The 18,634-nt window shown below is 40.6% G+C and overlaps 3 protein-coding genes across 3 annotated transcripts; all 3 read right to left on the bottom strand.

Moving 5' to 3' along the window:
* Positions 1–283: 283 nt before the first annotated feature.
* LOC139400981 (ladderlectin-like) lies at positions 284–2,670 on the bottom strand. The gene is made up of 5 exons (XM_071145504.1): positions 2,588–2,670; positions 2,138–2,253; positions 1,633–1,824; positions 494–608; positions 284–375 (listed from the first exon to the last, which is right to left on the bottom strand). The coding sequence occupies exons 1-5, from the start codon at positions 2,661–2,663 to the stop codon at positions 284–286; spliced, it is 591 nt and encodes a 196-aa protein (XP_071001605.1). The 5' UTR covers positions 2,664–2,670.
* Positions 2,671–7,467: 4,797 nt separating this feature from the next.
* On the bottom strand, positions 7,468–9,854 carry LOC139400982 (ladderlectin-like). The gene is made up of 5 exons (XM_071145505.1): positions 9,772–9,854; positions 9,322–9,437; positions 8,817–9,008; positions 7,678–7,792; positions 7,468–7,559 (listed from the first exon to the last, which is right to left on the bottom strand). The coding sequence occupies exons 1-5, from the start codon at positions 9,845–9,847 to the stop codon at positions 7,468–7,470; spliced, it is 591 nt and encodes a 196-aa protein (XP_071001606.1). The 5' UTR covers positions 9,848–9,854.
* Positions 9,855–14,673: 4,819 nt separating this feature from the next.
* On the bottom strand, positions 14,674–17,060 carry LOC139400980 (ladderlectin-like). The gene is made up of 5 exons (XM_071145503.1): positions 16,978–17,060; positions 16,528–16,643; positions 16,023–16,214; positions 14,884–14,998; positions 14,674–14,765 (listed from the first exon to the last, which is right to left on the bottom strand). Exons 1-5 carry the CDS (start codon positions 17,051–17,053, stop codon positions 14,674–14,676), a joined length of 591 nt encoding a protein of 196 aa, XP_071001604.1. The 5' UTR covers positions 17,054–17,060.
* Between the last annotated feature and the right edge of the window lie 1,574 nt (positions 17,061–18,634).

Raw genomic sequence — 18,634 nt, 5'->3', positions numbered from 1 at the left:
TGGGTCCTAAGAGAATTCTATTCTTCAAGAAACAATGGATCAACAATCAAATAATTTAAATGCCCACTGAACAGACACCCAGACTGCTTCTTCAAGAAACAAAGTGAAGCAATGTTTAATAACCACTCATGAGATTAAATACGTACACCAGTTTTATTGACAAGCTACAATAGTTACACAACAAGTCAAACGTATTTTACAGCAACAAATACCTTCAAAGTAATTCACTATAACATGAAACATTTGCAGTTAGGATGCTGACACCAGAGTAGCATTTCTGGTTTCAATTGACAGTTTGAAGGATTAAACAGGTTCTTATGGAGCACACGGAGGGATAGCTCTTTCCACATGATTCATCGTTCCAGCCGTTTTCATCTTAAGAGGAAACACGAAATAGAAATTACCTCTCGATGTACACGAAAATAGAAAAGTAGGTCACATTTATTTGTTAAACTTGCTCAAAAAAAGTTTAATTTGATGAATGATAATGTACCTCCAAAGTTGATCTGAATACATGGCTCTCTGGCACCATTGTGGTTATTCGGCTCCCCTTCAGCCCAGCTCTCGTGATCAAATTTGGAGCCGTCACTCCAGAACCATAGCCTGTCCTGTGTGGAAGTAGTGAGATCTCAGTATCAAATGTTACATGTATTTTAGAAATTGTTCAGCAAGCACAACACTCATGGTCTTTCCTCCAACAAAACGGTAAAAGCCACCACTACCAAAACGTGCAGACCGACAATGGAACTGTTGGGTGAAAAAAATACACAAGTGTTGATACTACAACCACATTTCTAGAAATCCCAAAAATAGAAAAAGACAGCTAGTAAGTTGTTTCTGCGCCATAGCAAAGAGGAAGAGGCGAAGCGAGAAGGGTAACTAAGCCCAAAATCTGCCTTCTCAAGCGGGTAGCGTTTTTCCTGGTCACCAAGCAACTCGTTTTTGTATGGCCGTCAATAAGATGTCGAATTTCATTAACGAAAAACATAATGGCTTATTTGAGCAAATATACGTTTTGTAATGCTTAGGTTGTTACAAGTACTGATACAAGTAGCACACATGACATGCCAGAAACTGAGAAAACCATTTCTCTCGGAATTGTGTCTGTCCCTCGAATCTGCCCGACATTGCAGACTCTTCACATCGTTAGAGGCCAATGGAGTATCTGGTTCATCTAATGGATCATCTGTGGCAATTGCTCTGGATATTTCGAGATGATCAACTCAAATCTAGACCTACAACCAACAGTATTTATTTTGCTTTTGACAATGACTTCACATGCCTAAATACTTAAAATCACATATCAGTTTAAAGACATGACATTGGGCCATGTTTACTTGAATTATGTTTGGTTAAAAGGTAGGCAAGTAACTTCATGCCTACTGTGCCAAAGCAATTTACAGTTATTAAAATGGGAGTGTGGATATAATGGTAATATCCAAATTCCACGTAGAACTCGAGTTGCGAATGTCAATCTTTCCTCTGCGGTACCTCAAACTGTGGTCATTACCAGCTGAGAAACTGGCGAGTTGATTACTCCTGGCACAGAGTTGTCTGACCAGTGTCTTAACACCTACTCTGAGCTGATGGTTTTATTAGTCTTAAGTATTAAGGCATCTTCACTTTGGGTACCTTTTCCACCTTTGCTTGAACAGCATCAAATCCACCAATCCAGGTAAGAGGGAAACTGCCAGTCGCGATCAACACCACCGCCTGTAGAAATTGGAACTCTTCATAGCTGTGCACAGATGCCAGGTTTGCGCCAAGGTACTTTACAGTGTTGTACACAGGCTTCAGTTTTTCTCCAAGTAACTGACAGTGGCGCTAGAGCAAGCAGTACACAGAGACAAAGACATGTCATAATGGAAGTATTAGTCAGTTGTCCAGTCTGAGAATTTGTCTTCTGGACTCTCAAATATAGGAATTAGTTCATCTCAGTCTTAACCCATGCCTTGAGGGTTCTAATATACAAGAGGGCCCAACTCCACACAATATTGAAAAGCCTATAGAAAATTGCAATTACAGCATATTAAGGGGAGGTTCAGTATTTTACATGAGGCGCCTGTTAAAATAAGGCCAAAGCACCTTTAACTCAAAAAACTAAGTTGACTTCAATTGTAGAAGGTAAGCATTATACCTCTGCATTGGGCCATGTCCTTGCAGTTTTGACAAACATGAAGCAGCGTGAATTAAATTGGAACCAGCCTCTGGGGCATGGGTTTCTTTGGTCTGCTGCAAATCTCACCAAATCATCTGAAAGGAGAAGACAGGGAGGGTTCCGAAATTGCAGCAGACTTTAAAGGATAGTCCAGACTGACCCTTGCATCAAAAATAACATTTGGAGATCAGTCATGCCACACTACAACAAAACATACACAATCAATGATGTAAAGCACAAACTCATTCCACAGAGCGTCTACAGGTTTTCGCTCCTCCCTCGATTGATCAATTTAGGTCACTAATTAGTAAGGAACTCCCCTCACCTGGTTGTCTAGGTCTTCATTGAAAGGTAAGCCAACTGCAGATGCAAGACACTCCGTGGAATGAGTTTGACACTCGTGATTTAAAGTGTGAGGCTGACTCTTACTTGCTATGTTCAAAGTCATTCTGTCACCCAGTGTAAAGGCAGCGCTGAGAAGCAGTAGAAGGGTCAACGTCGCCATGGTGATAGTCTCCTGAGAGACACACGAGATAAGCCATCAGTGTTTCCCCAACCTCTCCTCAAGTACCCCAGCAAGTCCACTTAACACATTCAACTAATGAAGGGCTAAGGAATACCAGGAATCATCTCTTCCACCACAGAGTAGATTAGCCTGGCACACGGGAATAAGGAGAAGTCTATGCTCTTGGGTTCTCCCCAAAACAGCACCCTAGCTAACTAACCCCGATGCATGGCACACCTAGTAAGTCACCTTTTTGCAAATGAAATTGGCTGGTAAAGTACATTTTTCTAGAGCAGGAGACTCAACTTGCCTGGCATGAGCTACCTTTTTTTAATACACACGTCGCAAGCGACTTCTTTCAAATAGGCTCATTCTTCTCTGCCCTTACAACTCTTCAGTGTACCGTTCTGGCAAAAGACACAGTAAAATGGGTAATAAACTACTAAAGGGGCCCTATAAAAAAAAGCTGTGATTTTAAACCCCAAATTACAGCCATTTTCATAAATGTTCTCAGTTCAATTTCCTGGTTTGCCACTCAATTACAATTGGTAATGGAGAACAACATGTAATGTTCTGAGTCCATGGCAGTGCTTAAATCACATCAGAATATCATTTATTTTATGTCTGGAAGAAAAGTAACACATGAGAAAGCAATGCGTGGTCGAATGTGCCAGTCTAGCGATGGTTCTGTATTGCCAATTGCTGCTCATTTCATGGCAAGGTTTGCAAATAACAATAGATACAATTTCTATACTTTTGACAAGTATACCTTGCAGTTAATACTTAGTCGTGAAAGAATCTGGCAACCCACTAGGCATCAACTGGCTACACAGGGAGTGAGCGACAGACAGGGCAATATTGCTGGAAATTAATTGGCAGATATGGTTTTAAATGTGACGTTTTAAGCCAATAGTTGACTAACCAGAGGTGGGATAACGTCAAGTCGCGTTGATTTAGTAACTTGCAGTGTCTGATACTTGAGATTTGTTTGACAGTTGTTTGACACGTGAAAAAATCTATTTTAAAAATCTGAATTGTTTGGCAAACTACCATGACCTGTTGGAGACCCCTGTCCTATGTAACGCACTACATTTGAATAGGGTCACATATGCCCGATGGGTACTGGTCATAAGTTACCATTTGGGATGAAAGCAGATACAGTACTAGATGACTATGTTGAACTCTCACCTGTAGTCTGGTCATGTCAGCGCTCTGTTTGTGAGTTGAGTTCTACTGCTTCCTGCTCTCCTTTTTTAAGGACCCATCCAGTCAGACCCCTCCCACTCTCATCCTTTAACCGGTCAAATAATCAACTAATCATCAAGCTTTTATCATTTGAATCAGCTGTGTTGTGTTAGGGCAGAAACCAAAACGTATAGCCACGGGAAGAAGTTTGTTGGTGCAGGGTACTTTTAATGAATGTTATTTTCAATTGGGGTGCTGGAAAAATATCTTTGCCTGTGCTACAGGCGCTCTATTGGTCCACTATTATAGCACAACTTTTGTGAAAATGTAACAAATCTATAAAAAGTTAACATATATACATATATACAGTACCAGTCAAAAGTTTGGACACACCTACTCATTCAAGGCTTTTTCTTTATTTTTACTATTTTCTTTGTAGAATAATAGTGAAGACCTCAAAACTGTGAAATAACACATATGGAATCATGAGGTAACCAAAAAAAGTGTTACACGAAACCAAATATATGTTAGATTCTTCAAAGTAGCCACCTTTAAACTTGATGACAGCTTTGTACACCCTTCTCTCAACCAGCTTCACCTGGTATGCTTTTCCAACATTCTTAAAGGAATTCCCACATATGTTGAGCACTTGTTTGCTGCTTTTCCTTAACTCTGCGGTCCAACTCATCCCAAACCATCTCAATTGGGTTGAGGTTGGGTGATTGTGGAGGCCAGGGCGGTCTGATGCAACACTACATCCCTCTACCTTATTGGTCAAACAGCCTGGAGGTATGTTGGGTCGTTGTCCTGTTGAAAAACAAATGATAGTCCCACTAAGCGCAAACCAGATGGGATGGTGTATCGCTGCAGAATGCTGTGGTAGCCATGCTGGTTAAGCGTGCCTTGAATTCTAAATAAAACACAGACAGTGTTACCAGCAAAGCACCATCACACCTCCTACTCCATGCTTCACGGTGGGAACCACACATGCGGAGATCATTCGTTCACCTACTCTGCATCTCACAAAGACACACTAATCAGACCAAAGGACAGATTTCCACCGGTCTAATGTCCATTGCTCGTGTTTCTTGGCCCAAGCAAGTCTCTTGTTCTTATCGGTGTCCTTTAGGAGTGGTTTCTTTGCAGCAGTTTGACATGAAGGCCTGATTCACGCAGTCTCCTCTGAACAGTTGATGTTGAGATGTGTCTGTTACTTCAACTCTGTGAAGCATTTATTTGGGCTGCAATTTCTGAGGCTGGTAACTCTAATGAACTTATCCTCTGCAGCAGAGGTAACTCTGGGTCTTCCTTTCCTGTGGCGGTCCTCGGGAGAGCCAGTTTCATCATAGCGCTTGATGGTTTTTGCGACTGCAATTGAAGAAACTTTCAAAGTTCTTGAAAAGCAATGATGGACTGTCATTTCTCTTTGCTTATTTGAGCTGTTCTTGTCAAATAAATGGACTTGGTCTTTTACCAAACAGGGCTATCTACTTTATACCTCCCCTACCTTGCCACAACACAACCTCATGAATCTGGATAAGAGAATGCCAAGAGTGTGCAAAGCTGTCATCAAGGCAAAGGGTGGCTACTTTGAAGAATCTCAAATATAACATAGCTTTTGATTTGTTTAACACTTTTCTGGTTACTACATGATTCCATATGTGTTATGTCATAGTTTTGATGTCGTCATTATTCTACAATGTAGAAAATAGTAGAGAATAAAGAAAAACCCTGGAATGAGTAGGCGTGTCCAAACTTTTGACTGGATATCACCTGCAGGAATAGCCATTTTTGTTAAGCTCATTCCTACCCTGCTCCTGTATTCTTTTCAAACATCGACCAGTAGCATCGATAGTGCCTCTCTCTCTCTTTGCCAGAGTCTACCCCATTATAAGAACCCCAACAATAATTGCTAAAAGCCTATGTAAGCCTGTTGGCTGATTGGCATGTATGAGATGATGGAATTTGCTTTTGGAAAAAAGTTGAGGCTTTTTGACACTGGCTTGAGCGGGTCTTAGCAGAGCATGTGTATGTGAGCATCAACAAGCCTTGTTACCATATACCCTTTGAGAATGAATGAACAAATAGTTACTTCACACAAACATATGTACCAGATTCCTTTTGGGAAATTCATTTGGGTTGTTTTCTTTGCACATTGGAGGACCCCTGCAAAACCAAGCGTGAGGTAATGGCAATGATGTCATGTGTGCTATCCACATCTTGGTGCTCAACTGTGAAACATCATGCGGTGCTGAACAATTTGAATCAGCTTGGCTCGTCTTGTGGAATACTCTGATCAAAACTGATACATTAATGAAATCGTTGCACTAAATGAATTATTTGGAAACTAGAATCTGATTAAGGGAAAGTTACACTTTTCTGTGAGCGCAATCAACCTATTTGTGCATGCCCAACGGAATGAACATTGTGGTGCGGGGACTGCCATATTGTGTTATCATTTTGCCATAAGGTGTAGAGAAATTTTTGCGGTTTTAAAGCCAAATTCCAGTAATTGTACACATTTTGCTATATGAGTGAGAGACTAATACATTCAATGGGGCCCTGTCATGCCAAATACTGTCTCCCTGTGTCACAATGGGATTCGAACAAGTATTAGCGTTCATTGCTATATCGATTAGAATTTGAGATCAGCCTACATTGTGTTCTTTTCTTCGTCGCTATGCAAACAAGGCTGATTTCTGCGACCATTTCTGTTTAAACAAGCTTGGTTTAGCTTGTAACATGGAAACGTACATTCAAACTACTTTTTGGGGTACCTCGTCAACATTACATGAAATCCATGTCTTAAACATTGCTACGTTTCGGGAAATGGCAAAGAAAACGTGTATTCTGCTTGACACATTAAAGTGACTTACCTTACAGATCAAAGTAAGCTGATGTCCACTCCATTCAGATGTAAATCCTTTTGATTCAGTCACTGGCTTGTCTGGCTGTCATGTTTTTCTTTTAACCTGCCCTCATCTACACTGAAATAATATCCTTTCAGGAGGCCTCTATTATGATTCACCCCCCCCCTCTCATTAATACACCCTTGTGGTTGAATATATATAGTTTTATGTACATATGTGAACTTGTTAGATATTACTGCATGGTTAGAACTAGAAGCACAAGCATTTCTCTACACTCGCATTAGCATCTGCTAACCATGTGTACGTGACAAATAAAATTGGATAGGGAACAGATGGGGTAGGGAAATGTAACACTTAAAATTCACAGAGTGCTCTGACAACAGCATGATCATTTTCTACTTATTTTAAAGCTATATACACACACACTGTTCGTTTACGTTAATGTTTGTGGAGTAAGACAACTTTTTGGGTCCTAAGAGAATTCTATTCTTCAAGAAACAATGGATCAACAATCAAATAATTTAAATGCCCACTGAACAGACACCCAGACTGCTTCTTCAAGAAACAAAGTGAAGCAATGTTTAATAACCACTCATGAGATTAAATACGTACACCAGTTTTATTGACAAGCTACAATAGTTACACAACAAGTCAAACGTATTTTACAGCAACAAATACCTTCAAAGTAATTCACTATAACATGAAACATTTGCAGTTAGGATGCTGACACCAGAGTAGCATTTCTGGTTTCAATTGACAGTTTGAAGGATTAAACAGGTTCTTATGGAGCACACGGAGGGATAGCTCTTTCCACATGATTCATCGTTCCAGCCGTTTTCATCTTAAGAGGAAACACGAAATAGAAATTACCTCTCGATGTACACGAAAATAGAAAAGTAGGTCACATTTATTTGTTAAACTTGCTCAAAAAAAGTTTAATTTGATGAATGATAATGTACCTCCAAAGTTGATCTGAATACATGGCTCTCTGGCACCATTGTGGTTATTCGGCTCCCCTTCAGCCCAGCTCTCGTGATCAAATTTGGAGCCGTCACTCCAGAACCATAGCCTGTCCTGTGTGGAAGTAGTGAGATCTCAGTATCAAATGTTACATGTATTTTAGAAATTGTTCAGCAAGCACAACACTCATGGTCTTTCCTCCAACAAAACGGTAAAAGCCACCACTACCAAAACGTGCAGACCGACAATGGAACTGTTGGGTGAAAAAAATACACAAGTGTTGATACTACAACCACATTTCTAGAAATCCCAAAAATAGAAAAAGACAGCTAGTAAGTTGTTTCTGCGCCATAGCAAAGAGGAAGAGGCGAAGCGAGAAGGGTAACTAAGCCCAAAATCTGCCTTCTCAAGCGGGTAGCGTTTTTCCTGGTCACCAAGCAACTCGTTTTTGTATGGCCGTCAATAAGATGTCGAATTTCATTAACGAAAAACATAATGGCTTATTTGAGCAAATATACGTTTTGTAATGCTTAGGTTGTTACAAGTACTGATACAAGTAGCACACATGACATGCCAGAAACTGAGAAAACCATTTCTCTCGGAATTGTGTCTGTCCCTCGAATCTGCCCGACATTGCAGACTCTTCACATCGTTAGAGGCCAATGGAGTATCTGGTTCATCTAATGGATCATCTGTGGCAATTGCTCTGGATATTTCGAGATGATCAACTCAAATCTAGACCTACAACCAACAGTATTTATTTTGCTTTTGACAATGACTTCACATGCCTAAATACTTAAAATCACATATCAGTTTAAAGACATGACATTGGGCCATGTTTACTTGAATTATGTTTGGTTAAAAGGTAGGCAAGTAACTTCATGCCTACTGTGCCAAAGCAATTTACAGTTATTAAAATGGGAGTGTGGATATAATGGTAATATCCAAATTCCACGTAGAACTCGAGTTGCGAATGTCAATCTTTCCTCTGCGGTACCTCAAACTGTGGTCATTACCAGCTGAGAAACTGGCGAGTTGATTACTCCTGGCACAGAGTTGTCTGACCAGTGTCTTAACACCTACTCTGAGCTGATGGTTTTATTAGTCTTAAGTATTAAGGCATCTTCACTTTGGGTACCTTTTCCACCTTTGCTTGAACAGCATCAAATCCACCAATCCAGGTAAGAGGGAAACTGCCAGTCGCGATCAACACCACCGCCTGTAGAAATTGGAACTCTTCATAGCTGTGCACAGATGCCAGGTTTGCGCCAAGGTACTTTACAGTGTTGTACACAGGCTTCAGTTTTTCTCCAAGTAACTGACAGTGGCGCTAGAGCAAGCAGTACACAGAGACAAAGACATGTCATAATGGAAGTATTAGTCAGTTGTCCAGTCTGAGAATTTGTCTTCTGGACTCTCAAATATAGGAATTAGTTCATCTCAGTCTTAACCCATGCCTTGAGGGTTCTAATATACAAGAGGGCCCAACTCCACACAATATTGAAAAGCCTATAGAAAATTGCAATTACAGCATATTAAGGGGAGGTTCAGTATTTTACATGAGGCGCCTGTTAAAATAAGGCCAAAGCACCTTTAACTCAAAAAACTAAGTTGACTTCAATTGTAGAAGGTAAGCATTATACCTCTGCATTGGGCCATGTCCTTGCAGTTTTGACAAACATGAAGCAGCGTGAATTAAATTGGAACCAGCCTCTGGGGCATGGGTTTCTTTGGTCTGCTGCAAATCTCACCAAATCATCTGAAAGGAGAAGACAGGGAGGGTTCCGAAATTGCAGCAGACTTTAAAGGATAGTCCAGACTGACCCTTGCATCAAAAATAACATTTGGAGATCAGTCATGCCACACTACAACAAAACATACACAATCAATGATGTAAAGCACAAACTCATTCCACAGAGCGTCTACAGGTTTTCGCTCCTCCCTCGATTGATCAATTTAGGTCACTAATTAGTAAGGAACTCCCCTCACCTGGTTGTCTAGGTCTTCATTGAAAGGTAAGCCAACTGCAGATGCAAGACACTCCGTGGAATGAGTTTGACACTCGTGATTTAAAGTGTGAGGCTGACTCTTACTTGCTATGTTCAAAGTCATTCTGTCACCCAGTGTAAAGGCAGCGCTGAGAAGCAGTAGAAGGGTCAACGTCGCCATGGTGATAGTCTCCTGAGAGACACACGAGATAAGCCATCAGTGTTTCCCCAACCTCTCCTCAAGTACCCCAGCAAGTCCACTTAACACATTCAACTAATGAAGGGCTAAGGAATACCAGGAATCATCTCTTCCACCACAGAGTAGATTAGCCTGGCACACGGGAATAAGGAGAAGTCTATGCTCTTGGGTTCTCCCCAAAACAGCACCCTAGCTAACTAACCCCGATGCATGGCACACCTAGTAAGTCACCTTTTTGCAAATGAAATTGGCTGGTAAAGTACATTTTTCTAGAGCAGGAGACTCAACTTGCCTGGCATGAGCTACCTTTTTTTAATACACACGTCGCAAGCGACTTCTTTCAAATAGGCTCATTCTTCTCTGCCCTTACAACTCTTCAGTGTACCGTTCTGGCAAAAGACACAGTAAAATGGGTAATAAACTACTAAAGGGGCCCTATAAAAAAAAGCTGTGATTTTAAACCCCAAATTACAGCCATTTTCATAAATGTTCTCAGTTCAATTTCCTGGTTTGCCACTCAATTACAATTGGTAATGGAGAACAACATGTAATGTTCTGAGTCCATGGCAGTGCTTAAATCACATCAGAATATCATTTATTTTATGTCTGGAAGAAAAGTAACACATGAGAAAGCAATGCGTGGTCGAATGTGCCAGTCTAGCGATGGTTCTGTATTGCCAATTGCTGCTCATTTCATGGCAAGGTTTGCAAATAACAATAGATACAATTTCTATACTTTTGACAAGTATACCTTGCAGTTAATACTTAGTCGTGAAAGAATCTGGCAACCCACTAGGCATCAACTGGCTACACAGGGAGTGAGCGACAGACAGGGCAATATTGCTGGAAATTAATTGGCAGATATGGTTTTAAATGTGACGTTTTAAGCCAATAGTTGACTAACCAGAGGTGGGATAACGTCAAGTCGCGTTGATTTAGTAACTTGCAGTGTCTGATACTTGAGATTTGTTTGACAGTTGTTTGACACGTGAAAAAATCTATTTTAAAAATCTGAATTGTTTGGCAAACTACCATGACCTGTTGGAGACCCCTGTCCTATGTAACGCACTACATTTGAATAGGGTCACATATGCCCGATGGGTACTGGTCATAAGTTACCATTTGGGATGAAAGCAGATACAGTACTAGATGACTATGTTGAACTCTCACCTGTAGTCTGGTCATGTCAGCGCTCTGTTTGTGAGTTGAGTTCTACTGCTTCCTGCTCTCCTTTTTTAAGGACCCATCCAGTCAGACCCCTCCCACTCTCATCCTTTAACCGGTCAAATAATCAACTAATCATCAAGCTTTTATCATTTGAATCAGCTGTGTTGTGTTAGGGCAGAAACCAAAACGTATAGCCACGGGAAGAAGTTTGTTGGTGCAGGGTACTTTTAATGAATGTTATTTTCAATTGGGGTGCTGGAAAAATATCTTTGCCTGTGCTACAGGCGCTCTATTGGTCCACTATTATAGCACAACTTTTGTGAAAATGTAACAAATCTATAAAAAGTTAACATATATACATATATACAGTACCAGTCAAAAGTTTGGACACACCTACTCATTCAAGGCTTTTTCTTTATTTTTACTATTTTCTTTGTAGAATAATAGTGAAGACCTCAAAACTGTGAAATAACACATATGGAATCATGAGGTAACCAAAAAAAGTGTTACACGAAACCAAATATATGTTAGATTCTTCAAAGTAGCCACCTTTAAACTTGATGACAGCTTTGTACACCCTTCTCTCAACCAGCTTCACCTGGTATGCTTTTCCAACATTCTTAAAGGAATTCCCACATATGTTGAGCACTTGTTTGCTGCTTTTCCTTAACTCTGCGGTCCAACTCATCCCAAACCATCTCAATTGGGTTGAGGTTGGGTGATTGTGGAGGCCAGGGCGGTCTGATGCAACACTACATCCCTCTACCTTATTGGTCAAACAGCCTGGAGGTATGTTGGGTCGTTGTCCTGTTGAAAAACAAATGATAGTCCCACTAAGCGCAAACCAGATGGGATGGTGTATCGCTGCAGAATGCTGTGGTAGCCATGCTGGTTAAGCGTGCCTTGAATTCTAAATAAAACACAGACAGTGTTACCAGCAAAGCACCATCACACCTCCTACTCCATGCTTCACGGTGGGAACCACACATGCGGAGATCATTCGTTCACCTACTCTGCATCTCACAAAGACACACTAATCAGACCAAAGGACAGATTTCCACCGGTCTAATGTCCATTGCTCGTGTTTCTTGGCCCAAGCAAGTCTCTTGTTCTTATCGGTGTCCTTTAGGAGTGGTTTCTTTGCAGCAGTTTGACATGAAGGCCTGATTCACGCAGTCTCCTCTGAACAGTTGATGTTGAGATGTGTCTGTTACTTCAACTCTGTGAAGCATTTATTTGGGCTGCAATTTCTGAGGCTGGTAACTCTAATGAACTTATCCTCTGCAGCAGAGGTAACTCTGGGTCTTCCTTTCCTGTGGCGGTCCTCGGGAGAGCCAGTTTCATCATAGCGCTTGATGGTTTTTGCGACTGCAATTGAAGAAACTTTCAAAGTTCTTGAAATGTTCCGCAGACTGACCTTCATGAAAGCAATGATGACTGTCATTTCTCTTTGCTTATTTGAGCTGTTCTTGTCAAATAAATGGACTTGGTCTTTTACCAAACAGGGCTATCTACTTTATACCTCCCCTACCTTGCCACAACACAACCTCATGAATCTGGATAAGAGAATGCCAAGAGTGTGCAAAGCTGTCATCAAGGCAAAGGGTGGCTACTTTGAAGAATCTCAAATATAACATAGCTTTTGATTTGTTTAACACTTTTCTGGTTACTACATGATTCCATATGTGTTATGTCATAGTTTTGATGTCGTCATTATTCTACAATGTAGAAAATAGTAGAGAATAAAGAAAAACCCTGGAATGAGTAGGCGTGTCCAAACTTTTGACTGGATATCACCTGCAGGAATAGCCATTTTTGTTAAGCTCATTCCTACCCTGCTCCTGTATTCTTTTCAAACATCGACCAGTAGCATCGATAGTGCCTCTCTCTCTCTTTGCCAGAGTCTACCCCATTATAAGAACCCCAACAATAATTGCTAAAAGCCTATGTAAGCCTGTTGGCTGATTGGCATGTATGAGATGATGGAATTTGCTTTTGGAAAAAAGTTGAGGCTTTTTGACACTGGCTTGAGCGGGTCTTAGCAGAGCATGTGTATGTGAGCATCAACAAGCCTTGTTACCATATACCCTTTGAGAATGAATGAACAAATAGTTACTTCACACAAACATATGTACCAGATTCCTTTTGGGAAATTCATTTGGGTTGTTTTCTTTGCACATTGGAGGACCCCTGCAAAACCAAGCGTGAGGTAATGGCAATGATGTCATGTGTGCTATCCACATCTTGGTGCTCAACTGTGAAACATCATGCGGTGCTGAACAATTTGAATCAGCTTGGCTCGTCTTGTGGAATACTCTGATCAAAACTGATACATTAATGAAATCGTTGCACTAAATGAATTATTTGGAAACTAGAATCTGATTAAGGGAAAGTTACACTTTTCTGTGAGCGCAATCAACCTATTTGTGCATGCCCAACGGAATGAACATTGTGGTGCGGGGACTGCCATATTGTGTTATCATTTTGCCATAAGGTGTAGAGAAATTTTTGCGGTTTTAAAGCCAAATTCCAGTAATTGTACACATTTTGCTATATGAGTGAGAGACTAATACATTCAATGGGGCCCTGTCATGCCAAATACTGTCTCCCTGTGTCACAATGGGATTCGAACAAGTATTAGCGTTCATTGCTATATCGATTAGAATTTGAGATCAGCCTACATTGTGTTCTTTTCTTCGTCGCTATGCAAACAAGGCTGATTTCTGCGACCATTTCTGTTTAAACAAGCTTGGTTTAGCTTGTAACATGGAAACGTACATTCAAACTACTTTTTGGGGTACCTCGTCAACATTACATGAAATCCATGTCTTAAACATTGCTACGTTTCGGGAAATGGCAAAGAAAACGTGTATTCTGCTTGACACATTAAAGTGACTTACCTTACAGATCAAAGTAAGCTGATGTCCACTCCATTCAGATGTAAATCCTTTTGATTCAGTCACTGGCTTGTCTGGCTGTCATGTTTCTTTTAACCTGCCCTCATCTACACTGAAATAATATCCTTTCAGGAGGCCTCTATTATGATTCACCCCCCCCCTCTCATTAATACACCCTTGTGGTTGAATATATATAGTTTTATGTACATATGTGAACTTGTTAGATATTACTGCATGGTTAGAACTAGAAGCACAAGCATTTCTCTACACTCGCATTAGCATCTGCTAACCATGTGTACGTGACAAATAAAATTGGATAGGGAACAGATGGGGTAGGGAAATGTAACACTTAAAATTCACAGAGTGCTCTGACAACAGCATGATCATTTTCTACTTATTTTAAAGCTATATACACACACACTGTTCGTTTACGTTAATGTTTGTGGAGTAAGACAACTTTTTGGGTCCTAAGAGAATTCTATTCTTCAAGAAACAATGGATCAACAATCAAATAATTTAAATGCCCACTGAACAGACACCCAGACTGCTTCTTCAAGAAACAAAGTGAAGCAATGTTTAATAACCACTCATGAGATTAAATACGTACACCAGTTTTATTGACAAGCTACAATAGTTACACAACAAGTCAAACGTATTTTACAGCAACAAATACCTTCAAAGTAATTCACTATAACATGAAACATTTGCAGTTAGGATGCTGACACCAGAGTAGCATTTCTGGTTTCAATTGACAGTTTGAAGGATTAAACAGGTTCTTATGGAGCACACGGAGGGATAGCTCTTTCCACATGATTCATCGTTCCAGCCGTTTTCATCTTAAGAGGAAACACGAAATAGAAATTACCTCTCGATGTACACGAAAATAGAAAAGTAGGTCACATTTATTTGTTAAACTTGCTCAAAAAAAGTTTAATTTGATGAATGATAATGTACCTCCAAAGTTGATCTGAATACATGGCTCTCTGGCACCATTGTGGTTATTCGGCTCCCCTTCAGCCCAGCTCTCGTGATCAAATTTGGAGCCGTCACTCCAGAACCATAGCCTGTCCTGTGTGGAAGTAGTGAGATCTCAGTATCAAATGTTACATGTATTTTAGAAATTGTTCAGCAAGCACAACACTCATGGTCTTTCCTCCAACAAAACGGTAAAAGCCACCACTACCAAAACGTGCAGACCGACAATGGAACTGTTGGGTGAAAAAAATACACAAGTGTTGATACTACAACCACATTTCTAGAAATCCCAAAAATAGAAAAAGACAGCTAGTAAGTTGTTTCTGCGCCATAGCAAAGAGGAAGAGGCGAAGCGAGAAGGGTAACTAAGCCCAAAATCTGCCTTCTCAAGCGGGTAGCGTTTTTCCTGGTCACCAAGCAACTCGTTTTTGTATGGCCGTCAATAAGATGTCGAATTTCATTAACGAAAAACATAATGGCTTATTTGAGCAAATATACGTTTTGTAATGCTTAGGTTGTTACAAGTACTGATACAAGTAGCACACATGACATGCCAGAAACTGAGAAAACCATTTCTCTCGGAATTGTGTCTGTCCCTCGAATCTGCCCGACATTGCAGACTCTTCACATCGTTAGAGGCCAATGGAGTATCTGGTTCATCTAATGGATCATCTGTGGCAATTGCTCTGGATATTTCGAGATGATCAACTCAAATCTAGACCTACAACCAACAGTATTTATTTTGCTTTTGACAATGACTTCACATGCCTAAATACTTAAAATCACATATCAGTTTAAAGACATGACATTGGGCCATGTTTACTTGAATTATGTTTGGTTAAAAGGTAGGCAAGTAACTTCATGCCTACTGTGCCAAAGCAATTTACAGTTATTAAAATGGGAGTGTGGATATAATGGTAATATCCAAATTCCACGTAGAACTCGAGTTGCGAATGTCAATCTTTCCTCTGCGGTACCTCAAACTGTGGTCATTACCAGCTGAGAAACTGGCGAGTTGATTACTCCTGGCACAGAGTTGTCTGACCAGTGTCTTAACACCTACTCTGAGCTGATGGTTTTATTAGTCTTAAGTATTAAGGCATCTTCACTTTGGGTACCTTTTCCACCTTTGCTTGAACAGCATCAAATCCACCAATCCAGGTAAGAGGGAAACTGCCAGTCGCGATCAACACCACCGCCTGTAGAAATTGGAACTCTTCATAGCTGTGCACAGATGCCAGGTTTGCGCCAAGGTACTTTACAGTGTTGTACACAGGCTTCAGTTTTTCTCCAAGTAACTGACAGTGGCGCTAGAGCAAGCAGTACACAGAGACAAAGACATGTCATAATGGAAGTATTAGTCAGTTGTCCAGTCTGAGAATTTGTCTTCTGGACTCTCAAATATAGGAATTAGTTCATCTCAGTCTTAACCCATGCCTTGAGGGTTCTAATATACAAGAGGGCCCAACTCCACACAATATTGAAAAGCCTATAGAAAATTGCAATTACAGCATATTAAGGGGAGGTTCAGTATTTTACATGAGGCGCCTGTTAAAATAAGGCCAAAGCACCTTTAACTCAAAAAACTAAGTTGACTTCAATTGTAGAAGGTAAGCATTATACCTCTGCATTGGGCCATGTCCTTGCAGTTTTGACAAACATGAAGCAGCGTGAATTAAATTGGAACCAGCCTCTGGGGCATGGGTTTCTTTGGTCTGCTGCAAATCTCACCAAATCATCTGAAAGGAGAAGACAGGGAGGGTTCCGAAATTGCAGCAGACTTTAAAGGATAGTCCAGACTGACCCTTGCATCAAAAATAACATTTGGAGATCAGTCATGCCACACTACAACAAAACATACACAATCAATGATGTAAAGCACAAACTCATTCCACAGAGCGTCTACAGGTTTTCGCTCCTCCCTCGATTGATCAATTTAGGTCACTAATTAGTAAGGAACTCCCCTCACCTGGTTGTCTAGGTCTTCATTGAAAGGTAAGCCAACTGCAGATGCAAGACACTCCGTGGAATGAGTTTGACACTCGTGATTTAAAGTGTGAGGCTGACTCTTACTTGCTATGTTCAAAGTCATTCTGTCACCCAGTGTAAAGGCAGCGCTGAGAAGCAGTAGAAGGGTCAACGTCGCCATGGTGATAGTCTCCTGAGAGACACACGAGATAAGCCATCAGTGTTTCCCCAACCTCTCCTCAAGTACCCCAGCAAGTCCACTTAACACATTCAACTAATGAAGGGCTAAGGAATACCAGGAATCATCTCTTCCACCACAGAGTAGATTAGCCTGGCACACGGGAATAAGGAGAAGTCTATGCTCTTGGGTTCTCCCCAAAACAGCACCCTAGCTAACTAACCCCGATGCATGGCACACCTAGTAAGTCACCTTTTTGCAAATGAAATTGGCTGGTAAAGTACATTTTTCTAGAGCAGGAGACTCAACTTGCCTGGCATGAGCTACCTTTTTTTAATACACACGTCGCAAGCGACTTCTTTCAAATAGGCTCATTCTTCTCTGCCCTTACAACTCTTCAGTGTACCGTTCTGGCAAAAGACACAGTAAAATGGGTAATAAACTACTAAAGGGGCCCTATAAAAAAAAGCTGTGATTTTAAACCCCAAATTACAGCCATTTTCATAAATGTTCTCAGTTCAATTTCCTGGTTTGCCACTCAATTACAATTGGTAATGGAGAACAACATGTAATGTTCTGAGTCCATGGCAGTGCTTAAATCACATCAGAATATCATTTATTTTATGTCTGGAAGAAAAGTAACACATGAGAAAGCAATGCGTGGTCGAATGTGCCAGTCTAGCGATGGTTCTGTATTGCCAATTGCTGCTCATTTCATGGCAAGGTTTGCAAATAACAATAGATACAATTTCTATACTTTTGACAAGTATACCTTGCAGTTAATACTTAGTCGTGAAAGAATCTGGCAACCCACTAGGCATCAACTGGCTACACAGGGAGTGAGCGACAGACAGGGCAATATTGCTGGAAATTAATTGGCAGATATGGTTTTAAATGTGACGTTTTAAGCCAATAGTTGACTAACCAGAGGTGGGATAACGTCAAGTCGCGTTGATTTAGTAACTTGCAGTGTCTGATACTTGAGATTTGTTTGACAGTTGTTTGACACGTGAAAAAATCTATTTTAAAAATCTGAATTGTTTGGCAAACTACCATGACCTGTTGGAGACCCCTGTCCTATGTAACGCACTACATTTGAATAGGGTCACATATGCCCGATGGGTACTGGTCATAAGTTACCATTTGGGATGAAAGCAGATACAGTACTAGATGACTATGTTGAACTCTCACCTGTAGTCTGGTCATGTCAGCGCTCTGTTTGTGAGTTGAGTTCTACTGCTTCCTGCTCTCCTTTTTTAAGGACCCATCCAGTCAGACCCCTCCCACTCTCATCCTTTAACCGGTCAAATAATCAACTAATCATCAAGCTTTTATCATTTGAATCAGCTGTGTTGTGTTAGGGCAGAAACCAAAACGTATAGCCACGGGAAGAAGTTTGTTGGTGCAGGGTACTTTTAATGAATGTTATTTTCAATTGGGGTGCTGGAAAAATATCTTTGCCTGTGCTACAGGCGCTCTATTGGTCCACTATTATAGCACAACTTTTGTGAAAATGTAACAAATCTATAAAAAGTTAACATATATACATATATACAGTACCAGTCAAAAGTTTGGACACACCTA

Source organism: Oncorhynchus clarkii, unplaced genomic scaffold (assembly GCF_045791955.1).
Source record: "Oncorhynchus clarkii lewisi isolate Uvic-CL-2024 unplaced genomic scaffold, UVic_Ocla_1.0 unplaced_contig_13259_pilon_pilon, whole genome shotgun sequence".
NCBI classification, from domain to species: domain Eukaryota; kingdom Metazoa; phylum Chordata; class Actinopteri; order Salmoniformes; family Salmonidae; genus Oncorhynchus; species Oncorhynchus clarkii.
This window is presented reverse-complemented; position numbering and strand designations above follow the sequence as displayed.

Bases quoted from the DNA above. Each gene is read 5' to 3' on its own strand.
- LOC139400981 (XM_071145504.1), bottom strand. From the start codon at position 2,663: ATGGCGACGTTGACCCTTCTACTGCTTCTCAGCGCTGCCTTTACACTG. The intron at 1,825-2,137 runs GTATAATGCTTA...TGCTTGCTCTAG, and splicing joins GGACATGGCCCAATGCAGAG to CGCCACTGTCAGTTACTTGG. The intron at 376-493 runs GTACATTATCAT...TTTCCTCTTAAG, and splicing joins TATTCAGATCAACTTTGGAG to ATGAAAACGGCTGGAACGAT.
- LOC139400982 (XM_071145505.1), bottom strand. From the start codon at position 9,847: ATGGCGACGTTGACCCTTCTACTGCTTCTCAGCGCTGCCTTTACACTG. The intron at 9,438-9,771 runs GTAAGAGTCAGC...TTCTCCTTTCAG, and splicing joins AATGACTTTGAACATAGCAA to ATGATTTGGTGAGATTTGCA. The intron at 9,009-9,321 runs GTATAATGCTTA...TGCTTGCTCTAG, and splicing joins GGACATGGCCCAATGCAGAG to CGCCACTGTCAGTTACTTGG.
- LOC139400980 (XM_071145503.1), bottom strand. From the start codon at position 17,053: ATGGCGACGTTGACCCTTCTACTGCTTCTCAGCGCTGCCTTTACACTG. The intron at 16,215-16,527 runs GTATAATGCTTA...TGCTTGCTCTAG, and splicing joins GGACATGGCCCAATGCAGAG to CGCCACTGTCAGTTACTTGG. The intron at 14,999-16,022 runs GTACCCAAAGTG...ACTTCCACACAG, and splicing joins TTCAAGCAAAGGTGGAAAAG to GACAGGCTATGGTTCTGGAG.